At 34.5% G+C, this 20,716-nt stretch overlaps 3 protein-coding genes across 3 annotated transcripts; 1 reads left to right on the top strand and 2 right to left on the bottom strand.

The window, feature by feature from the left end:
• Positions 1–5: 5 nt before the first annotated feature.
• On the bottom strand, positions 6–8,160 carry Tbcd (tubulin folding cofactor D). Its single transcript, XM_073971298.1, has 6 exons — positions 7,809–8,160; positions 5,695–7,619; positions 5,207–5,632; positions 5,022–5,144; positions 4,458–4,961; positions 6–575 (listed from the first exon to the last, which is right to left on the bottom strand). Exons 1-6 carry the CDS (start codon positions 7,967–7,969, stop codon positions 127–129), a joined length of 3,588 nt encoding a protein of 1,195 aa, XP_073827399.1. The 5' UTR covers positions 7,970–8,160; the 3' UTR covers positions 6–126.
• A 540-nt stretch (positions 8,161–8,700) lies between these two features.
• On the top strand, positions 8,701–9,782 carry aph-1 (gamma-secretase subunit Aph-1). The gene is made up of 2 exons (XM_073971296.1): positions 8,701–9,195; positions 9,258–9,782. Exons 1-2 carry the CDS (start codon positions 8,800–8,802, stop codon positions 9,579–9,581), a joined length of 720 nt encoding a protein of 239 aa, XP_073827397.1. The 5' UTR covers positions 8,701–8,799; the 3' UTR covers positions 9,582–9,782.
• LOC141395440 (transcription initiation factor TFIID subunit 10-like) lies at positions 9,680–11,000 on the bottom strand. Its single transcript, XM_073971297.1, has 2 exons — positions 10,798–11,000; positions 9,680–10,093 (listed from the first exon to the last, which is right to left on the bottom strand). The coding sequence occupies exons 1-2, from the start codon at positions 10,900–10,902 to the stop codon at positions 9,773–9,775; spliced, it is 426 nt and encodes a 141-aa protein (XP_073827398.1). The 5' UTR covers positions 10,903–11,000; the 3' UTR covers positions 9,680–9,772.
• Positions 11,001–20,716: the final 9,716 nt, after the last annotated feature.

The raw sequence follows: 20,716 nt of genomic DNA, 5'->3' as shown, positions 1-20,716 counted from the left end.
ATCACTTATTTAAGACTGTGCGGTATTGGAATTTTTATTGCCAAACAATTTTCATCATCAATGTACTTAAAGCAGTTGAGTATTAGAAATATTAGAGAATGTGTGTGTGTGTGCGAAGAAAGGTGTTTAACGTTGTTGTTGACCCGAAATCCCTGCTGCTGCCGCTGCTTGTGCTGCTGACATGGGTGGTTTTATACCCATTAAATCACACAACTGATTACGTATGGGTCTAACCTCCACAAGTGGCATACCCCAATCAGTTTCGGAAAGTAAGTTTAGTATTTCATCCATATTCTCTTCACTTATTTCACAAATATCACCATGCAGCGCTAGGGCCTCATATAGCTTTGTTGCTGTGGTTTTACGTATATGAACATGGGTTAGGCCAAGAAATACGGACATTTTGGAGAGTATCTTCTTGCATAGGCGTGGCACTTGCACCAACTGGGCATAGACATTAATACTGGATACCAATTTGTAGAGTTTCTTGTGGCCCTTTATTTCTAAATTAAGTAAGCGGTAAATATCCTCGGCAAATGTTGATGAGTCATCCAATAGGACTGAGTTGATGGCACCTAGAAGAACAAGTAAAAAAGTATCAGCCAGCTTTGCAGACAGAGATATAACCTCAGTCCGTGATTGCACAAAAAACAACAATAAGAGATACCTAATTTGAAAAGGAGATTGTATTTTCGTAGGCGACTAAAGGTTTGAATAGTGAATAATCTAAGAGTAGCTTCAACAAATCTTTAAAAATTCTGGACTATTGTCTTGAAAAAATATAGCTTATTTTCCTCCACAGTAGTTCCAAACAAATCTTGAAAAAAATATCGCCTGTTGTCTTTTTGAAGCTCTAAAAAATCCTGAAAAGTAGTTCCAATAGATGTATATTGCCTTTTTGATAGCTTCAAAAAATCTACGACTATTGTCCTTTTTGATAGCTTCAAAAAATCTACGACTATTGTCCTTTTTGATAGCTTCAAAAAATCTACGACTATTGTCCTTTTTGATAGCTTCAAAAAATCTTTAAAAAATCTACGCCTATTGTCCTTTTTGATAGCTTCAAAAAATCTTTAAAAAATCTACGCCTATTGTCCTTTTTGATAGCTTCAAAAAATCTTTAAAAAATCTACGCCTATTGTCCTTTTTGATAGCTTCAAAAAATCTTTAAAAAATCTACGCCTATTGTCCTTTTTGATAGCTTCAAAAAATCTTTAAAAAATCTACGCCTATTGTCCTTTTTGATAGCTTCAAAAAATCTTTAAAAAATCTACGCCTATTGTCTTTTTGATAGCTTCAAAAAATCTTTAAAAAAATCTACGCCTATTGTCCTTTTTGATAGCTTCAAAAAATCTTTAAAAAATCTACGCCCATTGTCTTTTTGATAGCTTCAAAAAATCTTTAAAAAATCTACGCCTATTGTCCTTTTTGATAGCCCCAAAAAATCTTTAAAAAATCTACGCATATTGTCCTTTTTGATAGCCCCAAAAAATCTTTAAAAAATCTACGCCTATTGTCCTTTTTGATAGCCCCAAAAAATCTTTAAAAAATCTACGCCTATTGTCCTTTTTGATAGCCCCAAAAAATCTTTAAAAAATCTACGCCTATTGTCCTTTTTGATAGCCCCAAAAAATCTTTAAAAAATCTACGCCTATTGTCCTTTTTGATAGCTTCAAAAAATCTTTAAAAAATCTACGCCTATTGTCCTTTTTGATAGCCCCAAAAAATCTTTAAAAAATCTACGCCTATTGTCCTTTTTGATAGCTTCAAAAAATCTTTAAAAAATCTACGCCTATTGTCCTTTTTGATAGCCCCAAAAAATCTTTAAAAAATCTACGCCTATTGTCCTTTTTGATAGCCCCAAAAAATCTTTAAAAAATCTACGCCTATTGTCCTTTTTGATAGCCCCAAAAAATCTTTAAAAAATCTACGCCTATTGTCCTTTTTGATAGCCCCAAAAAATCTTTAAAAAATCTACGCCTATTGTCCTTTTTGATAGCCCCAAAAAATCTTTAAAAAATCTACGCCTATTGTCCTTTTTGATAGCCCCAAAAAATCTTTAAAAAATCTACGCCTATTGTCCTTTTTGATAGCCCCAAAAAATCTTTAAAAAATCTACGCCTATTGTCCTTTTTGATAGCTTCAAAAAATCTTTAAAAAATCTACGCCTATTGTCCTTTTTGATAGCCCCAAAAAATCTTTAAAAAATCTACGCCTATTGTCCTTTTTGATAGCTTCAAAAAATCTTTAAAAAATCTACGCCTATTGTCCTTTTTGATAGCCCCAAAAAATCTTTAAAAAATCTACGCCTATTGTCCTTTTTGATAGCCCCAAAAAATCTTTAAAAAATCTACGCCTATTGTCCTTTTTGATAGCCCCAAAAAATCTTTAAAAAATCTACGCCTATTGTCCTTTTTGATAGCCCCAAAAAATCTTTAAAAAATCTACGCCTATTGTCCTTTTTGATAGCTTCAACAAATCTTTAAAAAATCTACGCCTATTGTCCTTTTTGATAGCTTCAACAAATCTTTAAAAAATCTGCGCATATTGTCCTTTTTGATAGCTTCAAAAAATCTTTAAAAAATCTACGCCTATTGTCCTTTTTGATAGCCCCAAAAAATCTTTAAAAAATCTACGCCTATTGTCCTTTTTGATAGCCCAAAAAAATCTTTAAAAAATCTACGCCTATTGTCCTTTTTGATAGCTTCAAAAAATCTTTAAAAAATGTACGCCTATTGTCCTTTTTGATAGCTTCAAAAAACCTTTAAAAATCTACCCCTATTGTCCTCTTTGATAGCTTCAAAAAATCTTTAAAAAATCTACGCCTATTGTCCTTTTTGATAGCTTCAACAAATCTTAAAAAAATTTACGCCTATTGTCCTTTTTGATAGCTTCAACAAATCTTTAAAAAATCTACGCCTATTGTCCTTTTTGATAGCTTCAACAAATCTTTAAAAAATCTGCGCATATTGTCCTTTTTGATAGCTTCAACAAATCTTTAAAAAATCTACGCATATTGTCCTTTTTGATAGCTTCAACAAATCTTTAAAAAATCTACGCCTATTGTCATTTTTGATAGCTTCAACAAATCTTTAAAAAATCTACGCCTATTGTCCTTTTTGATAGCTCCAAAAAACCTTTAAAAATCTACGCCTATTGTCCTTTTTGATAGCTTCAAAAAATCTTTAAAAAATCTACGCCTATTGTCCTTTTTGATAGCTTCAACAAATCTTTAAAAAATCTACGCCTATTGTCCTTTTTGATAGCTTCAACAAATCTTTAAAAAATCTACGCATATTGTCCTTTTTGATAGCTTCAACAAATCTTTAAAAAATCTACGCCTATTGTCCTTTTTGATAGCTTCAACAAATCTTTAAAAAATCTACGCCTATTGTCCTTTTTGATAGCTTCAACAAATCTTTAAAAAATCTACGCCTATTGTCCTTTTTGATAGCTTCAACAAATCTTTAAAAAATCTACGCCTATTGTCCTTTTTGATAGCTCCAAAAAACCTTTAAAAATCTACGCCTATTGTCCTTTTTGATAGCCCCAAAAAATCTTTAAAAAAATCTACGCCTATTGTCCTTTTTGATAGCTCCAAAAAACCTTTAAAAATCTACCCCTATTGTCCTTTTTGATAGCTTCAAAAAATCTTTAAAAAATCTACGTCCATTGTCCTTTTTGACAGCTTCAAAAAATATTTAAAAAATCTACGCCCATTGTCCTTTTTGATAGCTTCAACAAATCTTTAAAAAATCTACGCTTATTGTCCTTTTTGATAGCTTCAAAAAATCTTTAAAAAATCTACGCCTATTGTCCTTTTTGATAGCTTCAAAAAATCTACGCCTATTGTCCTTTTTGATAGCTTCAAAAAATCTTTAAAAAATATACGCCCATTGTCCTTTTTGATAGCTTCAAAAAATCTTTAAAAAATCTACGCTTATTGTCCTTTTTGATAGCTTCAAAAAATCTTTAAAAAATCTACGCCTATTGTCCTTTTTGATAGCTTCAAAAAATCTTTAAAAAATCTACGCCTATTGTCCTTTTTGATAGCTTCAAAAAATCTTTAAAAAATCTACGCCTATTGCCCTTTTTGATAGCTTCAAAAAATCTTTAAAAAAACTGGATCTAATTTGGAAGTCATTCCTTTCAATATTTATCGTAGCCTGGAGCAGAAAGCATGAACTTTTCCCACGAAAAAAATCGATATCGTAATCAGGATCGCAAGGAGTACCTTCGGTAGAAATATCAAAATTATTCTCGAACAGCTTTAAAACTGCACTTTACCGAAAATTTTTAACTTTGTGCGGGAGGTACCATAAGGCATTGTCCGAAATAGAACTTGGAAATTGATGTAATAGTAGTAGTAGAATAGTAAACAAATTATGAAGCTCTATAAAATTGAATCTCATCGGAGCTTCATTTCAAACGTCTATATATTCACACTTCGTACTTACCTGATGCAATGACAATATCTAAGAAATTCAACATTGGATATGTAACACGTTCATTCAGAAGATTCTCTTCAAAATTCATAACAATTTCCTTGCACAGTCTTTCAATGTGTCCCGTGTGAGATCTCAAAAATTGGAATAATGCTCCCGATGCATATTTTATCAGAGATTCTGTTAATTGGCCAATACTTGCACTAAGACCCAGCAATATTCTTTGAGAATATTCCGGGAATTCCAAAAGAGAACAAAACATTGGGAATGTGTGATCGGCAAACAGCCATAATATAGAATTAACATCTTCTGGGAAGATTTCTTTTAATTTATCATGATGGTGGATGAAAGGCACGGCTGGATCTAAGTAGATCATTTGACATAGCAGACGACCAGCTAAGCCACGGGTACGATCAATTTTTTCCACAGCCTGCTGCATGAAACCCACCACAACTTGATGAATTTGTTGAGCTTGTAAGATGTCTTTGGGACAGAGTTTTATTAATTCGAAAATTGCTAAAAGATAAGTGAATTTGATGAAATATTTTGCCAATTAAAATCTGTACTAATATTTACCACTCATAGCTGCTTCTCGAACCCATGCCCCAATATCCCCACGATTATCCAAGGTATATTCATCCATGGCCTTTAGATAGCAATCAATAACCCTGGTAAGGTATTTCAAATTTGCAAACGACACTAGGGAGAGACGAAGAGAGTTCTATAATACAAAATTTCTGGAAATCATATTTTATACCCACCCCTTGTATCCTTTTCGAAGCCCACATTTCTAACCAAATTACTCAAAGCCTTGACACTGTCACGGCGGGCCTCACTCCAATCTTGGGTACTTTGGGCTTCTTGCTCCTTGACGGTTTCGCCCGCACAGATGGCCTGATATGGTGTCAATGAATGTTTAATGAGATTTTCCAAAATATCATCGAACAGTGGTGTAACCATGAACAGCGGCAATACACCCAAAGCACTCAAATAGCCCATGCGTACATTTTCGTCTTGATCATTGTCTGCACCTTTCAAATAAAATTTGACTATTTCATTGTTGGCCGCATTGCGCTCGGGGGTGTTGTAATAGGCTTCGGATAGCTTTGAAAAGGCAGTGGTTGCACATTCTCTAATAGGAGCATTCTTGCTCAATAGGCATTTATCAATGATTTCCTGCCAAGATTCTAAGGTTAAAAACGGAAAATAAGCCTTCATATTGGAAATTATTACAACATTTACTACTCACCCAAACACTGTGGTGTTGCCGCCACCTTTGCCATACTACAATTGCGTATAAAATCGGTACAACACTGCTTCATCAGTTCGCCACTCATGCCACGGAAAAGATCACGTTTTAAAAATTTACCAATAACTTCATTAATATTACTAAGAGTTTGATTGGAAAGCAAAGTCTGCTTCTGCTCCGATTCATCTTCCAGCTGTCGTAGTGCCAACACAATTTCTCCTATGGCCAAAGTACATCCATGTCTAGTGTTGATGTCAATCGAATCTGTTTTTGCAAACAACTTATCCAATACAACATCAGCCATATATTCGGGAGCCCTGCGTGTCAATTTATGTAAGGCTTTGGCTGTCAGCTCTCTTATGGCCGTATCCCAATGGTTGACTTTACGATCCACTAAGTGGTCTATTAGCGGTTTACGATATTCTTCAAATTGGGCTATGTAGCAGCTTATATTCAAATAGGAGTTTTGCCTTAGACCAACTGTATAAAAATCTGTTGTGGTTGATATTTCAATGCCGTATGGAAAGTTTCCAAGACGTCCCACACTTTCTTGAAAGGCTGCCGAGGCTGCTCTACGACAATTGATTTCACGATCAAAACAAGCCACAATTAATAGGCCAGATGAAACCCTTTGGGCAAAAGGTTTAAAATCATCTGGATTATATGATCGGGCAAAAGCCCAACACATATAGCATGCAGAGTCACGTATGTGTTGTCCCACTGACATGTAACCCTTCATTTCATCGTAAAACAATGCCTGTAACAGCAATGGTACTATCTCTTTAAGGCGATAAGGCAATAAAAGACCTCTCTTGGCTAATTCAGCCAAAGCCAGACAACCACCATGCCAAGCTTCATGGGGCTCCAAGGGATTAAGTATGTCAATCACAGAACCAATTACCTCATCTGCCAATTCTTTGGACAGACGATTAGTGACTCGGCCAATGCCTTTGGCGGCAGACCAACGTATATCATTACCACCGCTGCGTAAAGCTTGGAGCAACTCATCAATAACTTCTTCAATGGCATCCGGTACTGCAATTTCATCTTCAGAACATTCTTCTTCCCCCGTTTGTTGGTTATCCTCATTGCCACTACTTTGGCCAGATGTGGTATTTGCTGCCTGCGACAAGTTTGAGGCCAACGAACGTGTTCCTCGCTTATAACGCCAGGCTGCAATGCGTGGTTTCAAATACACCAATCCGATTCGCTGAATAATTTTAATATAGGACTTATATTTTAGAAAGTCCGAACCATCCTTATACTGGCAACTGATTATCCATTGCAGTAATTTATCGGCATAGGGTAGCAGATCCTCGCGTTTGCCATGTTTCAGTATCGCTGCAATGGCCGCCAATTGCCCGAATTTAATATCCACAGTATCTGCTTTATGTTGGGACATGACCCATTCCAAAAACTTATCCAAATACAAATCCTTAATATCGGCCCTTACAAAATACTTGGCTGCCAAGTAGGCAGACATGTTGCTGCATGTGTCATTGGTTGAGGTGTACAGTTTACACAAATCAAAGATGCGTTCCATTTTGGTTTTATTTGGACTGTTGGTAATCACCTCGTTACCAGTATCATCAACATTAACTGTGTAGGCATCCAGTCGGGACATATGAAATGGATTCATAACCAATATGGACATCCACAGCAGCAACATATAACGTGTCTCCCAATGTTTGAATTCTTTGGGATCCTGTTTTTCTAACAGATCCAAGGCAAATTCCAAGTCGGTCAATTCATGAGGCAGGAATTTCACCAACACCTTGTATGTGCGAACTTTACAAATTATGTACAAATACTTGAAGGCGGCATGCATTAAAGGTTGGGGCAAATTGCGATCACGAATTTTCTCCAATAACTTTTGTAGTAACAGCTCCAAGTGGGGATCCAATAAATGAGGTTGTTCTTGATATCTATTTTTGATCATACCAAAGAAAACATTTATGTATTAGTAACATGATGTCCCTTATGGGATCTTTGTGGAATAATTAAAACATGATGAATGTATTGATTTTTTTCATTCTCGTTCAATAACATTTTGAGTCCTTTAATGGTGAAAACTTAAATATAAAGAGAGATGGATTGAATATGTGACCCCCTACCTTGATAGAACTTCCGTATACTTTTCATAGTCCTTTTCAAAACCAGCTGCATCTGTTCCTTGTATTGCCTCAATCATGTGCAATACTTGTTCCAGTTCTGTAAAATGTTCCAAGGTGTTGCATGGACCTTCCTCATCTTTGATTTCATCGCATTGCATCATGATGTCTGATCTATGGAAGATATTTGACAGAACGGAATTTAATTTTTACCGAAAAATTTTATTTTTCCGCACAGCCGGTTTGTAATGGGTGTAGGTTGAATTAAAACGAAAAGTAAGTTGTTTGAGACACAGTTTTGGATGAGTAATGGCACGTCTGTTTGGGCGAGAGAGTTGCCAAATACAAACTTTACAAAAAATGCAATTCATAAAAGAGGATTTTATAATTGTTCACAAACATCCCAGACGAACAAGGGAGACTTCTCTCGGAACAAATTTCCTTTAAGGACAGTTCGCAAATTTTTTTTAAATCGTAAATTTCTTTGAATATCCGGCCTTTTGCCGGGGATTTCAGACATTCTTCTATGGACAGGAGCCAATCTCGGGAACGGGAACAACAATTTCTCTTAAATTAAAACTTTTCTCTAAGTAGCAGTCTTTTCAACAAGGGAATTTTCGGAACTTTAGAGTCCCAAAACTTGGGAAGTATACATTTCCCAACAATCAGCCTTGGAATCAGCATAAAAAGCACTATCTGTGGTAATAATTTCATACGTTTTCGAATACTGTCGGTAAAGGAAAGATATGCCCTTCTCTCATATCAATTAGTGCACCTCGATTCATATTAGCTCAATGATATGGAACCACAATTGCGGGCTTTTCTTTCCAAAAATTATTTACCTTAATTTTCACGAAATCTTGGCAACCCTAAGTTGCAGTAACACAAAACAGCTGTTCTTTTGTTGACTAATTTCTGATAGATTGCGGTCTGTCGTCCATCGTCGTTCAAAGTCACAGTGAAAATAAAAGGAAGCACCACAACCTCCAAAATCATGACGTTACCGGAATTCTTTGGCTGTTCTATGATTGCTTTTGGGCCTCCATTTGCATTGTTTGTCTTCACAATAGCTAGAAAACCAATACGGGTTATCATGGTGATAATGGCAGCGTTCTTTTGGTTGTTATCACTATTGGCCTCATCGTTGCTGTGGTACGCAGTTGTACCTTTGCGAAGCGTGTTGGCATTTGGAGCAGTGTTTTCCGTACTCTTCCAAGAGTATTTCCGTTATTTACTCTATTTATTGCTTAGGAAATTTGAAGAAGGTCTTGAGGCAGTGGCTGATGATAGAACACTTGTGGACAACAAACATGTATTGGCGTATGTTTCCGGTTTTGGATTTGGTATTATATCGGCAATGTTCTCGCTGGTTAATGTATTGGCAGATTTGGTAAGGTTTTGTCATTATTGTATTATTTCCTCTTTTTTATGTGTATATTTTTCCTTTCATAGACTGGACCAGGAACATTGGGTTTAAATGGTGGCTCTGAAAGCTTCTTTATGGTTTCTGCTGCCCAGGCCTTGTCCATATGTCTGCTGCACATTTTTTGGAGTGTAATCTTCTTCAATGCATTTGACACAACCAATTATATTCACGTTTCCTATGTGGTGGGTTCTCATTTATTTGTCAGCCTGATTACTCTGCTGAACGTTCAACAGTTATATGCTGCCTCACTATCCATAAATTTCATTGTAACTGTGGCTACAGGTATTTTGGCATTTAGTGTTGCCGGTGGTACCACTAGATCATTTAAACGTTTCATTTCCTGCCAATAATCCACAACAAAGACTTAATCATCCTATACCCATATAAAAAATTATATACTCCCGATTCTAGTATTAAGTTGACAGCAACAAAAAAGACATCATATATGTACAATTGATAATTATATTTTTTATTTAATTCCTAGAATATATTCTCTAAATCTCACGTACAAAAATAAAGTTTGACAAAAACAACGTTACATTTAAGGAAAATATTGAGCTTTGCGTACAGTTATGCCATAATCGGCCAGTGCTGGTGCTAAATCTTCCATAGTCATTGTATATTTAGTGGGTTTAACGATTTTCGAGCTACCATTTTGATTGTTGGAACGCGTTTTGCAGTGCTGTAGAGCATCGTTCGCCACATCCGAAATGAATTTCTGCGTGGCCACGGATATTAGACGTACAATACGAGGATCATTGGAATCAAAGCCGGCAGAGTTTAGATAAAAGGCTGTAACAGCATCGGGTATTGTGGGCACATAATCCTCTAATTGCAACATAAAATCACTTAGTTGAGTCGTCTGGAAGTGGATATTGTTAAAATTTATCATTAAGAAGTTGTTTTGGAACTCCTTTCCTTTACCGACCCAACGCAGAAAATTATGAAAAAATTACCACAGATAGTGCTTTTTATCCCGATTCCAACGATGTATTGCTTTTGTTGCGGAAATGTATACTTCCCGAGATATGGGCCTCAAAAGATCCACAAAGGCCCTAACCTATTTTTCTCTAAATAGCCGATAGGGATTTAAGACTTTCTCCTATGAACAAGTGCAGATCACGGGAATGGGAACAAAATTTTCTTTTAAATTAGATATTTTTCTCTAAATAGCCGGCCTTCGGCCGGGATTTAAGACTTTCTCCTATGAACAAGTGCAGATCACGGGAATGGGAACACAATTTTCTTTTAAATTTAATATTTTTGGAGGCCTATATCTCGGGAAGTATGCATACCCTTCAACAAAATAATACATCGTTGAAATCTGTATAAACATCACTATTTGTGGTAATTTGTTTAATAATTTTCTGCGGTGGTTCGCCAACATTTTAGACTACGGCCTTCGTGGAACTTTGGAGGCCCATATCTCGGAAAAGTATACATTTCCGCAACAAAAGCAATACATGGTTGGAATCGGGATAAAAAGCACTATCTGTGGTAATTTTTTCATAATTTTCTGAGGTGGGTCGGTAAAGGAAGGATAAGCCGTTGTTTTTATATGTATACCTCTTGTCCTGGTGCTGGAGAGGCTGTTGTGGGATGGTGATTAGGTCCATTACTTGCAGAGGATGCATTTGCTGGACGAAATATTCCAAAATTTGTTCCAATCATTTTCTTCCCCAGTTTGCGTTGTTGATGATTGTTTTTCGTTGTTGTCTTCTTCTTCTTTCATAAATTAGACACTTGGTCTGTTCCAAGGCGAAAAAAGATTTTAAAAGTCAAAATTCATAAACAGGCGAAAAAAAAATTTGGGGCGAATTTGGTTTCTGTCAATTCAGATAGATACCCAGCAAAAAATTTTGGAAGTTGTGCAATTGGAGTTATGATTTCACAACATACGTTTTATAAGCCGTTGCTGTAGAGATCCCTACAAAAAAGTTGGTTGATCCCTACACATTTCTTCAAAAGATAAACAAGAGTGTATATACATTTCGAAGAATTTGTTATAAAATAAAGAAATAAAACGCCGTACACATTACAGCCTTTTTGCTGGGTTAACCTTCTTTGTGAGGATTTATTTGACATATAACCAATGGAATTGACATTTAAAACCCAGTGGGTTTGTTAAACCCGGTTATATATAAACGTACTATAACTTAAGTTGCGAACATTTTTGCGGTAATTCACGAGACGGAAATTTTTAATGGAGTGGAGTTGGAGTCCATGTCGAAAGCTGAACTAGGGATGGGAAGGCAACATAAAACACCTTTAGGATGATGAAAGAAAATCAGATGCGCATGGATTAAATCGAGAACGGAGGAAGTAAGCTGAAATGTGATTGAATTTAATGGAAACTTTTTTATACCCCGTTTAGACTATACCCTTATACGATGATTAAGGGCGTTATGCTTATGGGTACTTTACACGGTATGTTTTTTACATATGAGTTGTCACTTTGCATATACATTTTGTATGGGAGAAGTGACAACTCATATGTAAAAAACATACCGTGTAAAGTACCCATTAGTTTACATTTGGCGTCGTTTCGTGATTTCGCGCGGAATCAAGCAAAATTTATCATGATTTCGCATACAAAAATGAAATCCTCTCATTTCGTGATTTCAGCGAAATCAACATCGAAATCGCAGTACACATGATATACAACCCTGCTTCTGCCTAAAAAAGTACCAAAAGTTGCAACACTTTTCACGTATCACAATAAACAAGGTAGATGGTCAATTGCTGCCACAAAAAATTTTAATATCAAAATTTGTAAACAATGTGAAAAAAATATTAAATTACTTTGTTACAATGATATTTTTTATTGTGTTCCCGTACTTTTTAATGGTAATGTTAGAAAAAAGAGCGAATTGTCAAAACTTGCTTCCCCATACAAATTTCTTAAAAAATAAGGGAACGGAAAAATGACGGAAATTGCAAAAACTCCAGCATAAATATCAAAATCAACGTATCGGCTATCATATTAGATGCCAATGAACATGCCTGCTGCTAGTTTCTACTAGGCCAAAATTGTATGGCAGAAAACAGAAGAAGAGGGTGTTATTCGGCGCTATTTTTGTTTAAAGGGAAGTGCAAGTCTTGCTGGATTTCGGAGTATGGGAACGCATTTTTAGCACTAAACGGGAAAACTACTGCAAGTACTAATTTTGTGCAGGTTCTGAGCACAATTTTTATCTATCAAATGGCCTGTTCCCGTACTTTATAAAGTGGTAAAAGTCGTAAACGATTTTCATATTAATTTTGTGTAAGGGAACGAAAATGTGTAAAAGTGGTAAAAATTGTAAAAACTTTTTAGTTCTTGAACAGATCTAAAATTTATTATAACGAAGTCTCAACGATAAAATCATTTTTTGATATTTTCATTTGTTAGTACTATACACAATTAATACGATATATAGATCATTTTACGATAATTTTCCAAATAAAGTTTTAAAGTTCTATATTGTCGTATATTTTTGATGCTTAATTCAATTTACAACAACTTGTTTTGAAAATTCATGTTCGATCAGCTTCGCATATGCATCCACCTTGATCATTGTGATATGTTTGAAATCAACAAAAAAATAATTGTAAACACCGGGGTGTATTTCAGAATTTCGTGAAATCCAGTGGATTTTGGAGCGCAAGTATAAACTTGGCATTATCTCGATTTAAGTGCTTAATCCACCCAAATCCACCATGATTTACCATACAAAATTAAATCAATTCAAAACTTGGATTTGTTTTAAATCAAATGTTATGTTTGGTTTACATTCGGCGTCTTTTCGTGATTTCGAAGGCGTTTCATGATTTCGCGCGGAATCACGCAAAAATTATCATGATTTCGCATACAAAAATGAAATCATCTCATTTCGTGATTTCAGCGAAATCAACATCGAAATCACAGTACACATGATATACAACCCTGTTTGTGACTGAAAAAGTACCAAAAGTTGCAACACTTTTCACGTATCACAATAAACAAGGTAGATGGTCAATTGATGCAACAAAAATTTTAGTATCAAAATTTGTAAACAATGTGAAAAAATATTAAATTACTTTGTTACAATGCTATTTTTCATGTACGAAGACATTAAACCAATTGACTTTACAATAATATTGTAAGTCATAATAATTTGTGATCCTTTTGGCATTATTCAAATGCAATGGAATGACCCATATGCATAATATGACTTTTTCTTCAAAAAGAATATTCAATGTCATACGCATATGTTCATTGACCTATTTATTTTCTATTTCATTGCTTCACAACTCTCTTCATAATAAGCCAATAACAACAAACATTAAAATTCTCCTAGTTATGATCCACATAACTAACGGACCTTCCAATTGTTGTTATTGGTGTTTCTCTTCGTCGTTCCTTATTTATCTGAATAAACAACAACAACATAAACTACTCTGCTAGTGACAAACGAAATAGCGCACGACAAGCAGTGTTAGTTGTTGTTAATATTCCTCAAATAACTTGGAATGTAATCTTCACTGCAGTGAAGATTTAGTTACCTGACAAACATCGAAACGATCAACACATCATTGACCACAGAAGCAACAAGAACGAAAGCAGTAACAGAAAGAAGAGACCTCATAAACAAGTGAAACATAATTAGAACAAGACTTTAAGAAAACAAGAATTAGAAACAAAACCAACGAAAAATAAATTAAATCAAATGAAATTTAAATAAAACAAATTACACATTGAACTAAAATCGATAACTTGAAGTAAATACAATAAATAAAAAGTTTTTCATACAAAAAAACAAAACTATAAAATCTTTCATTAAATAAAAGGAATAAAAAGGGTAAAAATTGATAACACTAAAACTAACATCGACTAAAACTACACCCCGCCCACAAACATTTGGTCCCCACGAGCCGAATCGTGTTTTTTGATAAGTGCAAGCAAACTGTAAAAGAACCAGAACAGAAAATACAAGTAAATATTTCAAGGTGAAATTTAGACCTAGACCTTTGAGCAAAAACAAAAAAGTTACTAAAATGAAGAAGCCGTGACCTATGCAAAGAATGGCCCTAAGAGGAAATCCCACAAAAAAATTACTTAACGCAAAATCAAACCTGGAACTTAAGGAGAGACATCGACATTGCAACATTTGGACTTCTGCATAACACACATATAAACTGTAAAGCAAGTAAAAATGGAGGACCTGTAAGTACAACATATACATACATACATAGCACAAATCTATCATTTATTTTCTGAAAAAAAAAACAGAAAATCGCAGGGGACGATTCACAGATTCCTTAAAAGATTAAGAGCTACAACAGCATATCTTTTTATATTTTCTGGGGACTTATTTTGACCTTTGAATACATTTTCTCCCAAACGCTATACATTGACATTGTCGTCGTTCACCTTTCACTACGCTGAGCTTTCACCATTTTGTGGATTAACAACCACTTTGATTTTTTATGACGTTTTTCGATTATTTTATATCCCAAAATGGATCTTTTGAGAAAATTTACCAATACTTACAATGATCTAATTGACTTTGAAGAGCATCAAGTCAGAAATACATCTGGAGACACGTTGTACATGTTACAAATACTTCGAGAAATTTTAGATTCTACTTGGTCAAATCTTAGAAATTGTTATGAAAATTGTCGAGATTATGAAGCTCCAAGAGGTGAAAATCCGATTGATATCAAATGGATACGACATGTCTTCAATTCAGCTTTTACACTTTACAAAAATTGTTATGCGTACATCAATACAAAAATTGATATCATTTCTGCTTCTTCAAACGGTGGTACTTTTTTCAAAGGACCCCAAAGAACTGAAAAAGGAACAAAAATACAGTCCACAAATCAAATAAAACCGAAGCAATCATTATCAAAAACGTCTCACCATAGACATCAACGATTATCCGAAGATTTTTTGTTAACAACCACCCCTAGTAAAACTAAGCATTTAAGATGTAACACTTTTCGACATAAACATCAACTAATGTCAAAAGAGACTTTGACATCAATACCTTATAACGTAACAAAAATACCAAAAGAAACTTTGGTATCTGCACATTTGATTAATCAAACAATTCATTCGGCTTTGCAAGCCCTTCACGATGAGGATAGACCTCAAACCAAGTCGGAAGGCGATAAAAATGACACCACGTCAAGTAATTCCAAGAATCTAACTCTTTACGATGAGGATAGACCTCAAACAAAATCGGTAGAGACTTTGTTATTCGATTCTCTGGCGCAAGTTAAGTCCACCAGTCAAATATACGGCATCCGAGCAATTTTCAATTCCGGATCGATCTATATTTCTAATGACCTGGAACAGCGACTTACACTTCCAATGAGAAAACTGAAACCTATCACGGGCCTAAATCCAGCAGTGTTGGAAACATCAACCCAAGCTTGTGCTTTCATACATTGCTCGCGATTGAATCCTGACCTCAAATTAAATGTCTGTGCTCATTTTAGAAATACCATAATGTTTAATTTGCTTTGCCCAAACTTTGACTTCGATCATCATCAAAAAACCAAACAACTCCAGCCTAGTCGACCGTATCTTATAGCAATCAAGTACTTCGGATCAATCTTTAGTTCTGTTGAACTGCAACAGATACCAAATATTCCGACGAGAAACCACCTAACACACAACTCAGGCGTACATACAGCAGTATTCGAAGCATCCAAAAAGGCTTTTGCGTTCACACTTCGCTGGCCATTGAACCCTGACATCAAGTTAAGCACATTTGTTCCTACAAAGTCTTTTCCGTTTAATTTGCCTTGTTCAAACCTTGTTATCGGTATCAGTAATCACCTCAAATACATTCTTTCAGTAGAAGATCTTCATCTTAAAAGCCAAAAGCGGGATACTGAAAACCTCTCAATTCAAAAAAAATTGCAAGTTCCATATGAAGACTCAATATACAATTTGACACTACAATATTCCCCTCGCTACAGACAACTACATAAATCTACACAAGCCATCTTAAATGAAGATAAAATTTCAACAAAGGTCAATGTGAATTTCTCCAAACCCAAAGACTTGAAAGCTCAACATCTCAATCCGAGTATTACTCCACAAAATGTAAAACCAATATCGTTAACACCAATCTATCTGCAAAAACAAGTGCATATATACAGACCTCACAAAACGCATCAACTTAATAAATTTGCTACGAAGGCGAAAAACAAAAATGATACAAAATCATTTTGGAAATCTCGACCTAAATCAGCACTCAAGCGACTTGACAATTTGGTCATGAATAAAAAACTTTGTAATCACAAAATTATCATACGATACTTATACAAATTTAAATGGAAAACTAATTTACTATTTACCCTCTTTACAGATTTGAGAAAGGTAAATTATGACTTTCAGAAGGACCTCGGATTATACAACCTTCTTCGCTCTAGCCATGAAAGTCCTCACCAACAAAACAAAATCCTACGTGGGCATTTTCACAAACAAATAAACATCTGCCACCGAAGAAATGAAATTCAGATGATTCCAAATTACGACCATAACAAAAAGAAAATTACGCCAGCCACAGATAACCTCATCGCCTTTAAAATTAGCAACATTAACAAGGTAACCATCACTAACAATCCAGACAATCTAATTAATTACAACCTGGCTTTGGCAGCTAAAATAACGACGACCACCAAAAATACCTCAGGGCGTTAAAAATAGACCTTTAGGAAAAATTCTAATCACCATTCCATGTAGTTCAAATCTATTCCAAAACGTTATTTATTGATTTTCGTCCTTTACAGAATGGAAGTACCGACAACTTCAAAATTGGATTTATGCCTCATCAAAACTACTCTGAAAATGATTCATCTTTGATGGAAGACGGTTAGCAAAATCTCCACCAACCTTGTCGAACAATTCCAACTTCAAGAATGTTTTTGTATTGGATGGCGACATCAAAACCAAACCCATAGACATCACTACAAAATCTACCTAGAAGGGTATTTTAAACGCTAAATATTCAAATCCAAAATGCATTACTATAGTTGCTATTGACTTTTAGATGTTGTCCATAGGATTGAATTCAGAAACACCGGTATCCATCACGGAGGGGCCGGTATGTTTAATGTACGAAGACATTAAACCAATTGACTTTACAATAATATTGTAAGTCATAATAATTTGTGATCCTTTTGGCATTATTCAAATGCAATGGAATGACCCATATGCATAATATGACTTTTTCTTCAAAAAGAATATTCAATGTCATACGCATATGTTCATTGACCTATTTATTTTCTATTTCATTGCTTCACAACTCTCTTCATAATAAGCCAATAACAACAAACATTAAAATTCTCCTAGTTATGATCCACATAACTAACGGACCTTCCAATTGTTGTTATTGGTGTTTCTCTTCGTCGTTCCTTATTTATCTGAATAAACAACAACAACATAAACTACTCTGCTAGTGACAAACGAAATAGCGCACGACAAGCAGTGTTAGTTGTTGTTAATATTCCTCAAATAACTTGGAATGTAATCTTCACTGCAGTGAAGATTTAGTTACCTGACAAACATCGAAACGATCAACACATCATTGACCACAGAAGCAACAAGAACGAAAGCAGTAACAGAAAGAAGAGACCTCATAAACAAGTGAAACATAATTAGAACAAGACTTTAAGAAAACAAGAATTAGAAACAAAACCAACGAAAAATAAATTAAATCAAATGAAATTTAAATAAAACAAATTACACATTGAACTAAAATCGATAACTTGAAGTAAATACAATAAATAAAAAGTTTTTCATACAAAAAACAAAACTATAAAATCTTTCATTAAATAAAAGGAATAAAAAGGGTAAAAATTGATAACACTAAAACTAACATCGACTAAAACTACACCCCGCCCCTAAACAGTGTCCACGTACTTTTTTAATGGTAATGTTGGAAAAAAGAGCGAATTGTCAAAAATTGCTTCCCCATAAAAATTCCTAAAAAAAAATACTGGAACGGAAAAATGGCGGAAATTGCAAAAACTCCAGTAAAAATGTCAAAATCAACGTATCAGCTATCGTATTTAGATGATAATGAACATGATGCTAGTTTCTACTATGCCAAAATTGTATGGTAGAAAACAGGAGAATAGGGTGTTATTCGGCGCTTTTTTTGGTTTAAAGAGTAGTGCAAGTCTTGCTAGATTTCTTAGTACGGTAACGCATTTTTAGCACTAAACGGGAAAACTGCTGCAAGTATAATATTTTGCAAGTTCTGAACACAACTTTTATCTATCAAAATTTATTATTATGATGTCTCAACGATAAAATCATATTTTATATTTTCATTTGTTAGTGCTATACACAATTAATACGATATATAGATAATTTTACGATAATTTTCGAAATAAAGTTGTAAAGTTCTATATTGTCGTATATTTTTGATGACTAATTCAATTTACAACAACTTGTTTTGAAAATTCATGTTCGATCAGCTGCGCCTATGCATCTACCTCGATTAGTGTGATATGTTTGAAATCAACAAAAAAAATAAGTGTAAACACCGGGGTGTATTTCAGGATTTCGTGAAATCCAGTGGATTTTAGAGCGCAAGTGTAAACTTGGCATTAAATCGCAATATTTTGATATACAACACTGCTTTTTGCTCCTAAAAATGCAACTATTGCAGTCTGTACCAATATTGGCAACTATGTTCTTGTGTCGTTTATTTAATAGGGTTATGACATTTAGACCTTTTTTCTCAAAAATGATTTCCTGTAGCGAGAGTGAATGAACTTTTTGCTAAGTTTACATTTACGAAATCCACTCGATTTCAACTGTCAATTCCATAGCTCAAACGTCAAATGAAATCTCATCTGGATTCTACTGTTTTCTGTCATACAATTTTGGCATAGTAGACACTAGCAACATGTTCATTATTATCTACATACGATAGCTTATACCTTGATTTTGGCATTTCTGCTGTAGTTTTTGCGATTGCCGTCATTTTTTTCGTTCCCGTATTTTTTAAGAAATTTGTATGGGGAAGCAATTTTTGACAATTCGCTCTTTTTTCTGACATTACCATTAAAAAAGTACGAGAACACAATGAAAAATAGCATTGTAATAAAGTAATTTAATATTTTTTTTCACATTGTTTACAAATTTTGATACTAAATGTTTTTTGTTGCAGCAATTGACCATCTACCTTGTTTATTGTGATACGTGAAAAGTTTTGCAACTTTTGGTACTTTTTTAGGCAAAAACAGGGTTGTATATCATGTGTACTGTGATTTCGATGTTGATTTTGCTGAAATCACGAAATGAGATGATTTCATTTTTGTATGCGAAATCATGATAAATTTTGCATGATTCCGCACGAAATCACGAAACGCATTCGAAATCACGAAAAGAAGCCGAATGTAAACCAAACATTACAAATTTGCTCCAAAAATTTTTTCCTGTTGCACGAATAAGTGACATTTTAGCTGTGTTCCTTTACTTACCTGAGGTTACCATTTTAACCTGCAATGTGTTCCTTAACCAAGAAAAGTGGCAAAACTGGAAGTAATTGTTAAGAGAGTGAGAGTGGAGAGAGAGCGAAAATGGCTTTCTCTTCTACCACAGGTTACCAGCAAAATTTCTGCAGGTAAAAAATGGCAGAACTGATTTTTCGACTTTTGTTTGACGATTATTTCACAAGGAAAAAGAAAATGGGCGAAAAACAGAAGGAAAAGTCGAACGCTGACAAAACTAAATTAAAAACTGTGAAATAAAAGACGAAAATTGTTTTTTATGTTTCTTTTTGACATTGCTGCCAGATCTACAATTTTTCCGTTCCTTTACTTTTCTGCATGGTAGAACAAGAAAAGGTAGCAGCAATACCCAGCTGACTGAACTGGGTTGTAGTGTTAGTGTCAAATTCCATTCGACATTTTATGTATTTATTTCTATGTTCGATGTATATTAGGGATATATATTTTTGAAGAACAAATTTATTCATCAGAAAAAAAAACTATTTCCCATAAAGACGGCTTCATATCATTGACATGTAACCTCCTCCAGGTCCGAACGACATGCCGCACACTAAAACATCGCTTATAGAGGCGGTACAATATTTGTTAATATGTGTGGTATTTTGTTAAACTTGAAAAGAATAAAGCCCTAATAAACATGTGCTTTTTTGTTTTCAAAGGCAAATGATTGAAACATCTTCTCTTTTTTCAATGAATTACCAGCGACCCGAAACATTTTTGCAAGTATTCTACTTTCTTCGAGAAATTATGCATTTAGTGGAATGATATGGAAACATTCAAATTGAAAATCTAACGAGTTTTCATTCATGTTTTCCAAAATATTCAATCAAATGTGAAAAAATATTAGTTTTTTAAATTCCAATAATTTATAGACATTTCCTTGTTTTGTTTACATTTACGTTGACACTAAGGTTTACAAACAAAAACAAATTCCTTTGTGGTTGTTGTTCGAGTTGTATTTGTTGTAGTATTAACTTTACCTTGT

Source organism: Musca autumnalis, unplaced genomic scaffold (genome assembly GCF_047663935.1).
Source record: "Musca autumnalis isolate F117 unplaced genomic scaffold, ASM4766393v1 scaffold_2, whole genome shotgun sequence".
Classification (NCBI taxonomy): domain Eukaryota; kingdom Metazoa; phylum Arthropoda; class Insecta; order Diptera; family Muscidae; genus Musca; species Musca autumnalis.
This window is presented reverse-complemented; position numbering and strand designations above follow the sequence as displayed.